The following is a 13,888-nucleotide window of genomic DNA, read 5'->3' as shown; positions in this document are numbered from 1 at the left end:
GTTGAAGTTCCTGGGGATCTAGGTCGTAGTTGTGTTGGCGTTGAAGATGTCTGAGGACAGGTTCCATCTAAAATTGTTTGAAATGTTTTCACCTTTAGATAGAGTTATAGATACGAAGTACAAGAGATGGTTTCTATTATTCACGTCTGTAATGGGAGACAATGTGTGTTTCCCGAAAATTCATATATATCTATATATATATATTATAATGAGGCAAAGGAGAGAAAGTGAAAGAGAAAGACTGAGAGAGAGAGAGAGAGATAGAGAGAGAGAGAGAGAGAGAGAGAGAGAGAGAGATACATACATACGTACATAAATACACACATAATAAAGCTTGTCTTCGAGGAAGAAGATTAATGAATACAGTATTTCCTTTGACTACGCAGCCCCAGCTGTGACCTACATATTTTTGTTGAGAATAGTATAGTCAGTTTGACGTTGTGCTAGGCACTTGACACCCTCGTTAACCCTGACCGCAGAAACAGACAACCTTTACATGATCTGTCGCATAGATCCTAATGTCTGAAAGAGAACTTTACTTTTACATACTTCTAATGTACTTACCAAGTTTGTGCAGTACAGCCAAGCATCAAATGTTCTTATCAAAATCTTATAGAAATACGTGAGCTTCAATCAACCCATACATCATTACAGTCACACAATGACTCTTCTAATTATGTAACTGTTGTTTTTAATGGAGAAATACGTGAGCTTAAACCAATACACCATTACAGTGGTCACTTAATGACTCTTGTAATTATGTATATTTTTGAAATGTAGAAATACATTCAGGTAATCACATATCTCTATAAGGATCAATACAACATTCTTGGTCTTGTGGTTTCTAATATTGAAATTTAGTTAGTGTTGTTTTGTTTTAATTGGTTTTTAATACCATTAACTAATTATAATACATTATTTATTTATTTCGTTACCAACATTGCCTATGTCGGTGCGTAGATTATGGTATTAGCACCAATGTTTATTAAAATTTAAGTGCACATTTTTTGAACGCACTTTCTTTGTTGCGTTGCTGCTTGTAGGCTTATGGAGTGGTTTTGGTATGCTGGTGTAACGTTTGTTGAGATTCTTCTGTGTTCCCCTGTTTAGGGTGAGTATCTAAGGCATGACTGCATTTCGCAGTTGTTTCGATGCCATAGTATACTAGACCTTTTGTTAGTTTGTCTTTACTATTTGTTTCTACAGGGAGTTAGTTATGGGATTATCAAGATTTACATTGGAGTTTGTTATCGGCAGTGTGACAGTGTTGAACGTGTGGCGTTGTGGGATAGCAAGGTGCAGAACTATTGTTTAATAGCTATAACCACAATATTCGATTATTTTAGATTCAATGTCATTACTCCATCAGTTGTCATTATTAATTATATTCATGTCATTAAACAGTTACATTGTTAACATTGAGTCGATTATTATTGTAAGCACGAAGGTGCCTGTTGAAAGTCAGGGGCCCGGGCAAACGAGCTAAGGCCTTAACATAACCCTGACAGCCTACTCGTCGACATAATTTATTTACACTTTTAAAATATGATGCAGACAATTTATTGAAAATTTCTAAAGGTGCAAAAAAAGACATGGCTGCATGAAAAAATGGACTTTGATTCATTTTCAATTCATTTTTTTATCATTGATAACTTTTTGTATTTGAAATGTTTGCAAACTTTTAAATTACCTTTTAAATGAAAAAAAAAACAAACAAAATACGAACTACATCTAGTAATTTTTTCCACAAACCTGATCGTCGATAGCAAGTTCTAGATCTACACCTGGTATATTTTGTTTGTAAATAAACAGGTTTCAATTATTGTAAATGTTAATTACAAACAACAACATCAATAACAAGGGAAACAAAATATTGTAAGTTTAAAGACAGCATACACAATTTATTTACATAACAAGAAAAAAAGTTGATCTAAGGCAATAGGAAGATTTGTATTTGTAAGTCCAAAACAAAATGTTTCTAGTAAATAAATAAATCAACATCTATTACAAAGTATAAATGTATTTATCTCAAGACTAAAGAGACATTTGATTTTGATGTTTAGAATGTCAAAGGTTCTCAAAGACATCTTCATGGTGGAGCTGGACAACTCACAATGGAAACAACTTAATAGACATGACTAACTCCACTGCAATTTAACCCAGACTTCAAAAAACATCCAGTGTGGATAAGATTAGTAAAAGTCCAGTTATACCCTAGACAGTAGACATGTGCTCCACTACTTCCTGGACATGTACAAGTTGTATAAGTAAACTGAGATTTATTAATATCCACCTCTATTTTGTCCTTCCATTGACCAACACTGATTTGTTTAGAACATCCATGAGGATGTGACACTATAAAAGTCAACTTTTTTTTAGATCTAGAGTAAGAGTATTTGTGATAGACTTTCATATTGATTTTTTCAAAATCTATGCATGTTTGCATCAGTTTATTTCCTAAATTATCATCACATGTCACACATCTCAACTCACACCTGTCATCCTCAATTATGGTATCAGTAACACAGAGCTTATCAACAATGACTTCTGGACTTCCATCTCTATCATAAAACAATCTCAAGGTTGTGTATTCGGCCTCAATGTTATCAAAAACCACATGTGTGGCTGTGTTCACTCCAAACTCCCACCACACTTTGCTGGATGAGTTTGATTTTTCACATTTTCTACACCAACACTTTGGGTAGCCAGTACGTCCAAAGTGTACGTCTCCATCTTGATACTTCTTTATAATCCACACTCTTCCACTTCCTGTATATAAATTATTTTTTTTTCTGACATTTTAAAATATGGATATGGTTGAGATGTCTTAGGCCAATGCTCAGGTCTGTGTGGACTTATCTTTCTAACATTAATTTGAACAGTGAGGTCAGCTGTAACTTTGATGAGTTCATACAAATCATCGTCTTGAAGATCGTCAGGTAAATCTTTCAAGGTGAATGTATCAACAGGTATAAACTGGCTGTGACCTGGATTCTTCTTACAGTCACGTCGATGTTTGTGTAGATTAGCTTCTCCACCTTCTGACTTTTGAAATTCATGATTACCTGGAGAACAAGGAAATAAACTTGATCCAATGTTTACAACACAATGTACAGTATTGAGTCTATCAAGAGATATCTATAAATAGATCAAGTCTAACTCATGTATTGATCTCTACAGTTTATACACTAAAAATGAAACTCAAAAATTACCAATTAGTTGACCTTTAACCTCATCTGAATGGACTTTGGACTGGTCACTGGTGAAATGATGAGGATCTGAAAGGATGAAAGTCAAATAACTATTTTATATTTTCTTTTGTTTTATTATATTAGAAAATAGACTTATACAAAAACCTTTCTCTATCTAAACATTTACAAATCAAAAGTTTACCTGTATCTTGATTCTCATCCCCATAACTGTATAAGTCTGCTAGGTCAGTCTTATCCTTTGGACAAACTGAAATAGTTTAAATGCATGTGTCAATCAGTCTAATTTTTTTTACAGATATACTTTTTTTTTTAAACAACAATTTGTTTTTTCAAAATACTGCATTTTTTCATAGAAAAGAAACTAATTTTTTAAAATAAAGTTCTAGAAGCTAAGCATAGACCTAACTTTGCAACAAATTGAATTTGACATGTTACTTATTGTGCTAAATTCTAGTGAAAAATTTGATAATCAAATAAAACCATAACACTAGTTTAAACTTAGGAATTGTTTCTTGCTGAATGTATCAACAGGTATAAACTGGCTATGACCTGGATTCTTCTCACAGCCCACAAGATATTTGTGAAGATCAGCTTTTTCACCTTCTGACTCCTGAGTTTCATGATCATCTGGAGGACAAGGAAATAAACTTGATCCAATGTTTACAACACAATGTACAGTATTGAGTCTATCAAGAGATATCTATAAATAGATCAAGTCTAACTCATGTGTTGATCTCTACAGTTTATACACTAAAAATGAAACTCAGAAGTTACCAATTAGTAGACCTTCAACATCATCTGACTGGACCTTGGACTGGTCACTGGTGAAATGATGAGAATCTGAAAGGATGAAAGTCAAATAACTATTTTATATATTCTTTTCTTTTATTATTATTAGAAAATAGACTTATACAAAAACCTTTCTCTATCTAAACATTTACAAACCAAAAGTTTACCTGTATCTTGATTCTCATCCCCAAGACTGATAAAGTCTGCTAGGTCAGGGGGATAATATGGAAAAACTGAAATAGTTTAAATACATATGTCAGTCAGTCTATTTTTTTACAGATATAATTATTTTCTAAAAGAACACAAAATACTTTTCAAAATACTGCATTTTTCTATAGAGAAGAAACTAAATATTTAAAATAAAGTTCTAGAAGCTGAACATAGACCTAACTTTGCAACAACTTGAATTTGACATGCTACTTATTATTGTGCAAAATTTAAGTAAAAAAATTTGATAATAAAATAAAGCCATAAGACTAGTTTTAAACTTAGGTATTGTTTCACTCTGATTTTATACCAGTTTGATCAATGAGTTCTTTTGCAAAAGAAATGAATGTACAGTTCTGAAAATTAGAACAAAACATGTATATAAAGTTGCTTTCATTTGTTTCTTTATATATAAAGAAATTTACATCAATGAAATATTATCAGAAAAATCTAATTTTTATATCTCTTTTGCTTGTAGAGTAAAAAAAGAAATATTTTGTTGTTTTTTTAATTGTATTAAGGACACTTGATACTGAAGTCAAGCCTGATTTGTAGTTGCATGGACACTACTTGGCTATTCTACTTTGCATTGGGTTGCAGGCATCGCGAGGCCGGACTGGACTGTTTGCATGTGAGGTGTACTTGCCTGATAACTAGATCTATGTATAATTTCACTTAATTTAGGCCTTCTATAATGGTATTTATTATTTGGCATAATCATCATTTATGTTTGAGTTGTGATTTTTTGGCACATAATCACAATGTAGGCCAAGTTTCTCCAACCTCCATCTCAGAGGCCATCTGCTACCAGTGAATACTGTCAGCTACTTTATTTTATGCCAATGATGACAAAATATCGCCTAAATAAATCCGTCCTACTCAAAACTCGCCAAGCAAGATCGCCTTTGACAAGCAGTCGTCTCCCGTGTAGGATAAGTGATAGTGAAAGCATAACAATTAATAAATAGATGTCATTTTGTTCAAATTCGCCATTTTTTTTTAAAGGAGGGCGCTGGTGGATTTTTTTAAAAAAAAGATACAAAAGTGGGGCGGTACGCTAAAAAAAGGTTAAAGACCACTGATTAAGATTTTTTGTTGAGATATGGGCAATGTTAGAGTTGTGCCTAAATAAAAGAAAATTTTGTAGTTAATTTAAACAACTATAGACTTACTTTGTCTGGTTTGAATATTTTACACACTTTTCTATCAAATGGAGTTTTTCTCTTGCAGGACATCTTTGACGAAATAAAAAAATAAATAAGAATCGGTTCAAAAAAAATTTTTACCAAACATACAAGGGCAGATAACTGAAACTTTTTTTAACACTTTGCTACCCAAATAGACATTTTTATCTTCCAGTTCAAGAAATGACGTACGAAACTATGAGTACTTTGTAGACCTTGTTGTAACTCATGTTTCACTTTTTTTTTCATACATTTCCGAACATTAGCTGTGAACGTTTGTTGTTACAGTTTTTATCTGAGCTTTGCCCAGCCCTTTTCTTTTCTTTTGACAAGCCTTGATATGTCCTAAAGAGTTGTCCGCACTTGCTGTCAATGTTTGGGATCCAGTTGTCTCTCACAGGAGAGTATTTTTTATGTTTATTTCTGGACATGTGTCGGCGGAATTCGACTAACTTTACGTTAAGGAAGTAGAATTAATTAAGTAAATTTGCAAACGACGAAAAAATCTACCAAACTTTGGTGTCTATTGATAATTTATATTTAGCTAGAAATTCCTTCAGTCACAAAAAATATGTGTAGACACTATATTAAAATATCACTATCTGATAAGTTTAGTTTTCATTTTACCACATAATTGGCGCTATACATTAAATTATAAACTCACATACAGATACAAACATATACGTGCAATTATAACCACACACATGCCCAGCTTGTGAATCAAAAGTTATCTACCGTGTCTATGTCAGAGGACTTGGCGGCTGAGTGGTTAAGTGCTTGGCTTCCGAACCTTGGGTCCTGTGTTCGAATCTCAATAAAGACTGGTATTTTGAATCCATCTGTTTATGAATTTATTTAAAAGTTATTGTAAATTTTACAATAATATTTATTAAAAATTAGAAACAGACGGCCTTCATGATTGACACTCGGCTATCTCGTTTTAAGGTCGCATCTTATTTTATATAAAACAGACGTTACTCAAAAAAATATGACTATATCCTAGGCGTAATGCATATATTTATACATATTAAATAATGACCTAAATTTGCCAAGTCAATGGTTTTCCTGGCTAGCTCAGGCATCCATTCCATGCTCTTATAGCATTAGGGAAGATGGAGCATTTGTACAAAATAGTCTTAGCATATGGAACGAGGAATGTGCCTTTACCTTTGAGTTTTGTTTTTTAGTATTTTATTAGATTTTGTTTTTGTATTTTAAGATTATGGTTCAGTGTTTTATGTATAACTGCTACTTCATTTTTTAAAATTCTATCCTAAAGGCTTTCTAAATTTAGTGATTTTACAATAGTGTTACTCTAGTCAAATTTAAATATTCGTTTGTTATGAAACTTACTACTCTTTTTTTTTGCGTCTGTTCCAGTTTCTTAATGTTTTTCTTGAGTTAAAAAAAATCTGCTTACATAGATAATTTATAAAATGGTTCACTTTTTGGAAAAGAAAAAAAGTAGCCTTTACATTAGAACTTTGAAAGATCAAAAAAGTCATGATGTTCTATTTTCATTTCTCATGTAGTTTCTGATATTTAAACGGGAAAGACGGACGGACGGAAACACAGACCACAAAATACTAATAGCATCCATTCCCCTTTCGAAGACCACTAAAATTTTAAGATATGATTAATACAGCAATTTAATCCCAAGACAGTGGCGTCAATCAGTGAGGTGAGATGCTGTCTGCAACGGCTGACACTCGTGTGACACCCAAGTTGGAAAAATTTATATGTAAAAGCAGCTCATCCGAAAATAAAATTAAGTCTCATGTTACATAGCCAAACACCTAGACTAATAATCTTGAATATATATATATATATATATTGTTACGATTCTCTTCTACTCAGACCTTCTGTAAACACTGCTAAATACAACACAACACATCAACACATAAAGAACTTGACAACAAGGCTCCAAATATTCTGGTACTTAAGGATCAAATAAAACAACCAATACGACACAATTGGCAATACAATCAACAGCTACAACGTTAGACCGAATATTACTGTACTAAACTCATAAACTCTACTGTCTCTTCCTGGACTCGTACGTTTCACTGGAGGACTGCACCAAGACCGATTTCATTGCTGACTAACAGTCCCGGTCTCAACGCGCTCGGTCTTAAACTGCCGCTTTCCTACACACTGTGTCTCTGGTCTGCGCAGGCTTATGATCAGATGACCATAACACGGGCGCTATTCACTTGCAAAGCTCATGCCAGTACTGTCCCTTGCCTTTCAATATAGCACGCTAAACCATTTTGCATCGCGAATAGGGTTATATATATGTTTTTTACAAATGAACAGTGACAAGTAGAGGTAAACGTGTGACCCCAGCGAGATGACACAGAAGCCATTGTCCTCTGGAATCTATGCGAATAAACAAAGGCAGGATGTGACGTGTCCTCACGTGTTGTTCCAGGGGAAAAACAGATCTAAGAAGTGGGCAGTTACTAATGAACAGTGACAGATAGATGACACTGCAGCGAGTGTTCTCTGGAATCTACATGTTTAAATAAAGACAGGATGTAACGTTTCCTCAGTGTTGTTCCAGAGGATACTAGCAGTGTTTGTGCAACTTTGGAGGAGCGATTTGGGGCTCTTAATAAGTCAGTCGTGAGTGAGCCGTTACAGTCGATACAGACGATGTAAGACGTGTGCGGCTCTAGTGGAAGAGAAATGTGTACGAATTGATGCAAGTTAACTAGGGTAGAGTTAACTGGAGTGGACTACTGTCGTTAAAGTCTATACAGCGAACTACAGTGGACTTGAACCGTTACAGTCGATACAGTCGATGTAAGACGTGTTCGGCTCTGATTCGGTAGACTTGAGTTCGACTTGGTTCAGCTTTGGGAGACCTGAAGCGACACTGGGAAGTGTGTCGGCGGTCTCTTCTGTGGAATACGGCTCGATGCAAGTTGTGGAGAGATGAATTGCAACGAAGTGAAGAGATGAATTGCAACGAAGTATAGCTAACTGTAAACTGACAAATATTGTACAGTCTTCTACGCTACATGTTACAGTGACGAATTGTTAGAGTTAATAGTCATTAAAGTTATAATGAAACTGAAAGTTGAGTCGTCAAGTTCTTTGCAGTGTTTTTATGTGTGTGCCTACTAGTACATTTAGCCAAAAAATTCAGAAATACGTAACAATATATATATATTGTTATGGCTATTCCGACAATGAAATGACAATGAAACAAATAGGAGGTAAACTTAAATATAATTCAATAACACCGGCGAAAGTCCGCAACAATAGATGTAGTGGACACTGATGGTGGTCAATAAATATGTTTAATGATCAAGAAGGGAATCGTCCGATGTCAACTAGGTCCGTAAACTACTTCTTAGTCTTGCTGTGATAAGAAAAGTGTCTTGTCTCTGTCAAATTCTAGAGCGTTCTTGTTTTCAACTAACCATCACGTCATTCTGTCGCTAAGTAAAACTTTTCCCTTATTCCCGAAACAAAATAACTAAATCCTCATCATGTCATAACAACTCAGAAAGGACAAAGGACCTCAGCAAGTATATATCTAACTTTGTTGTCATCTATCAGAACATTCCAAATCAAGCTGACTATGATAACATATCAGATACCGTCTCTGACGTGGGCGCGCCTGCTTATGCACGATTATGTGTGTGTGTGTGTTAATGTTTAGCAAGTGTGGGTTTGTCGTTTGTCTGCTATATGCTTTTTTTTTCTGTTATGTGTCTGTGTGTCTGAAGTATTAATGTTTTTTCTGACATGTGTATGTTTGTTTGATGTGTGTTTGTATATTGGAAGTTTGTATCTATGCTTGACGTGTATGTCTTGCGTATGTTTGCATGTCGAATTTGCTGGCGGATCCAATGGTTTGGGGGCGGTAGGGGCGATCGCCCCCCCCTCCTCACAGGACCGACCTCTTTGGGGAGGTTAAACGTATTTTAGTTTAGAAATCACACAATTTGTATACAAATTGTTTACCTATGTTAATAATAAAAAAGTAATTATTTATATCTCAAACCTTTTTTTTTTTTGTAGACATCAGAGCTTGTTAACATAATCTATATGATTAAAACTTGTTATTGATATTTTAACCTATCTGTACCATCTCCACCCTACCCACCCCACCAAACATCGGTACTGTCTTTCCGAATGACTATTAAATCACGATTCAATTTCTGACAAACTAATTTAAAAAATATTTACTTTCTAACCTTTTTTTTTTAAATTTACAACGACCTTCTTGATAACGTTCTACTTTCCAACAATCTATATCGAACTTTTTTTAAAGCTGACACAAGTGACAAAAACGCCCTCAAAAAGAGAATATCCTCCTATTAGATTTGTGTGATCTCAAATGGTAAATAATATATTGAAAGCACAATATATGGTATTTTATACCTTTTAAAGTTCAGATACAACTGCTATTTTATTTATTTCCGAAAGCGAAAAATGTATTGTAAAAATAAACTATACACGCATTTTGCATAAAAATTGTTCAAAATATTTATTTTCAATGATAAAAAAACAACAACTTTAAAAAAAAATAAATAAAAAAATGGAGACATTTAAGTTAGTTGTTTGTAAGTTGGGCATTTTTAAAACAAATTGCCGTACAAAAAAAAATGAAACATTTTTTTACTAAGTTAAAGATTTTTTTTCTGTTTAAAATAAAATGTTTACTTTTGTTTTAAAAGAGAAAAAAATCTATTTAAGTATACATATATAGCGTTTGGCTTCCGAACCTGAGGTCCATGGTTCAAATCCTTGTGAAGACTGCGATTTTTATATTATATTTTTATATTTATATATATTTTAAGGGCGGCCCTGAGTCCACCTAGCTCTAATGGTTACCTGACTTTAGTTGGGGAAAGTAAAGGCGGTTGGTCGTTGTGCTGGCCACATAACACCCTGCTAGTTAACCGTTGGCCAAAAAAAAAACAGATGACCTTAACGTCATCTGCCCTATAGATCTCAAGATCTGAAGGGAAACTTTACTTTTTTAATATGCATTTATGTTGAATGCAATTGAAAACTACAATAGATACTATGTAAAATATATCAAATACTTACATTATAACATTGCTCGTCAATGTCCAAAGAGACGCAACCGTTAATTATATTTATACATTAGTACAATCAATTAGGCCAGGTTGAAATGAAGTTTTATCTTCAAAGATATCAGTTATTTAATACATGTGAATAATATTATAAAAATTCACAAATCTTCCTTTCATCTGATATCATCAGGTTCGTCAGATTAACAACACAACAGTATTAAAATAAGCTTATTATTGTGAATAGTCTGTAGCTTCTGATATAGTTTCTAATATTCTTGCTGAAAATATTGAAGCCACTTCAAGGACCGAGTTTGAGTTTGTGTTTCCATTGTAACATTATATCTGCCCCCTTCCACGTAACAATGTCACAATAACTATGTCAAGTATATTACGTACAACTAACTTAAAATGAGATCCCTTGCTATATAAATGTGTTGTAAAATGTTTTACATGTTTTGGATATTTCTTCAGAGTTGAATTAGGTTAGGGAGATGGTTAAAATGTGACCAGAGTTGAATTAGGTTAGGGAAATGGTTAAAATGTGACCTGATTCTTGGAAGTTTATAAAAGAAGGGGATTTCCCATCCGTAATAAAACAATGTACAGCCCTGAAGTAAATCAAATACATTCTTAAAAATGGAGACGTAATTTTTACATTGAAATAGTTTACGTGTCAACGTAGGTTGTAAAATCTTTATCCGTTTCCTGATCTTTATAAAAAAATTTCATAAAATGTTAAAAAAGCAACGTATTTGAGTTGGTAAAAACTGTTTAAAAAATATTAACAAGGTTACAAAGACAGACACAAACTTAAAATTGGCCCCCGAAGTGGTCCACCCAGGCAGGTAAAAAGGCAGGTTTCAATAAAAGGATAGGTGAAAGTGAATGTGAAGTTAGATGTGACTCTGGCGTAACTAATGTCTTATAATGAACATAGAATTGCTCTAATTGTTTTGTAAAAAGTCAATCTCTCATTCCTTAAGGAAAAAACAGTATCTGGTATTTTAGCTTGCCATTTATTATTCAGTATTTTTCTACGACAGGTCATGACCTAGTGGTTAAGTTTTTGTTTTGTTCCATTTCAACGTTCCGGTCATCGCTAATCCCCAAACTCTCATCTCATTCTGACCATTGCTTTAAATGATCGGAACTGTAGACTGTAGAAAGCCCAAGAACTAATCCAAGATACTTTTATTTGAATGGTGTAATGACACAAGATGCGTAGAACGTGGGGAAGGGGTTTTTTCCGTAGTGACGTGACGAGTAATTAAAAAGTAAGAAGAACGGAAGGACTGTGCCCTTCTTTTTTATTTATGAAATTGTTTGACGTTATTAGCCTGCGTTATCTAATAGATTAATTGATCAATCTGTTGTTGTGTCGCATGTAACATCACCATCTAGAATTTATAATTATCAACAAACAGACCATCAACAGTGGATTATGTATTTTGCCTCTACTAAAGTCTATATTTTGAAACTAGCTCTTAAGTTAGATTGGGGTATAGACGTGTATCTACCTGATATCGTAATAGTCGCTGTATATTATTTACTCCATAGCTTAGTTCACCAGCAGAAATGTAAGGGAGAGTTGACTGACAGAGTTCAAAGTCTGGATAGAGGTAGATCAAGTCTGATACCACTAGACTAGACAAAGCTGTCACTCTCCTAGACACATGCATCACAAAATAATCAACTATACTCCATGACTGATATTTCTGAGAACAAAATAATCAACTATACTCCATGACTGATATTTCTGAGAACAAAATAATCAACTATACTCCATGACTGATATTTCTGAGCACAAAATAATCAACTATACTCCATGACTGATATTTCTGAGCACAAAATCATCAACTATACTCCATGACTGATATTTCTGAGCACAAAATAATCAACTATACTCCATGACTGATATTTCTGAGCACAAAATAATCAACTATACTCCATGACTGATATTTCTGAGCACAAAATAATCAACTATACTCCATGACTGATATTTCTGAGCACAAAATCATCCACATATTTATTCTTTTCATTATTACTCTTTTGTTTTAAATCTTTGACGATGTTTTTACGACATCAGGGAAGAAATGATATTTCAATAGATTTTGTCTATCACTGAATTTGAGGCTGTGTTATAGTCATTGCCTTTGATGATATTATTAATACAAAACATGAATGGTCATTGCCTTTGATGATATTATTAATACAAAACATGAATGGTCATTGCCTTTGATGATATTATTAATACAAAACATGAATGGTCATTGCCTTTGATGATATTATTAATACAAAACATGAATGGTCATTGCCTTTGATGATATTATTAATACAAAACATGAATGGTCATTGCCTTTGATGATATTATTAATACAAAACATGAATGGTCATTGCCTTTGATGATATTATTAATACAAAACATGAATGGTCATTGCCTTTGATGATATTATTAATACAAAACATGAATGGTCATTGCCTTTGATAATATTATTAATATAAAACATGAATGGTCATTGCCTTTGATGATATTATTAATACAAAACATGAATGGTCATTGCCTTTAATGATATTATTAATACAAAACATGAATGGTCATTGCCTTTGATGATATTATTAATACAAAACATGAATGGTCATTGCCTTTGATGATATTATTAATACAAAACATGAATGGTCATTGCCTTTGATGATATTATTAATATAAAACATGAATGGTCATTGCCTTTGATGATATTATTAATATAAAACATGAATGGTCATTGCCTTTGATATTATTAATATAAAACATGAATGGTCATTGCCTTTGATGATATTATTAATACAAAACATGAACGGTCATTGCCTTTGATGATATTATTAATACAAAACATGAATGGTCATTGCCTTTAATGATATTATTAATATAAAACATGAATGGTCATTGCCTTTAATGATATTATTAATATAAAACATGAATGGTCATTGCCTTTGATGATATTATTAATACAAAACATGAATGGACATTCACTAGCAGTGATAGTCGTTCATTAGCACTACTAGTCATTTATTAGCGCTTATACTCTTATAGTCATTCATTGGTACTATATTAATGTTTCTGTACCAATTCTTCTGCTGAAATTGATATTATCAAGATTAAACATTATACACCAGCACGGTAGTTGATGGGTTAAGTTCTAGGCTTTTGAGCCTGGGGTCCTGGGTTCAAATCTCAGTGAAAGACTTTTAATTTCAGGACTTTTATGGTGTCATTAAGTCCACCCAACTCTAATTGGTACATGGCTTTAGTTGGGGATGTAAAGGCGGTTAATCGTTGTGCTGGCCATGGCAACGTTGGCCACAGCAACAGATGGCCTTAACATCATCTGCCCTATTGATTGCAAAGTATGAAACGGGAACTTTAGTTTTTACTTTGCTATAAACAGTATTTACCATTTCCTTA

The 13,888-nt window shown here is 33.3% G+C and overlaps 1 protein-coding gene across 1 annotated transcript in view; it reads right to left on the bottom strand.

The window, feature by feature from the left end:
* LOC106077170 (uncharacterized) overlaps window positions 1–6,225 on the bottom strand; it is a 35,246-nt gene extending 29,021 nt beyond the window's left edge. Inside the window, exons 1-8 of the mRNA XM_056010413.1 lie at window positions 6,128–6,225; window positions 5,381–5,443; window positions 4,519–4,564; window positions 4,169–4,234; window positions 3,987–4,052; window positions 3,762–3,839; window positions 3,394–3,459; window positions 3,213–3,278 (exon numbers count right to left, since the gene is read on the bottom strand). Of these exons, the coding sequence (XP_055866388.1) occupies window positions 3,213–3,278; window positions 3,394–3,459; window positions 3,762–3,839; window positions 3,987–4,052; window positions 4,169–4,234; window positions 4,519–4,564; window positions 5,381–5,443 (451 nt within the window). The 5' untranslated portion in view covers window positions 6,128–6,225. The remainder of the gene's footprint in view (window positions 1–3,212; window positions 3,279–3,393; window positions 3,460–3,761; window positions 3,840–3,986; window positions 4,053–4,168; window positions 4,235–4,518; window positions 4,565–5,380; window positions 5,444–6,127) is intronic.
* Between the last annotated feature and the right edge of the window lie 7,663 nt (window positions 6,226–13,888).

The sequence above is a fragment of the Biomphalaria glabrata genome, chromosome 14 (assembly GCF_947242115.1).
Source record: "Biomphalaria glabrata chromosome 14, xgBioGlab47.1, whole genome shotgun sequence".
Taxonomy (NCBI): Eukaryota; Metazoa; Mollusca; class Gastropoda; family Planorbidae; genus Biomphalaria; species Biomphalaria glabrata.
Note: the sequence above shows the minus strand (reverse complement) of the source record. Positions and strands in the feature narration are given on the sequence as shown.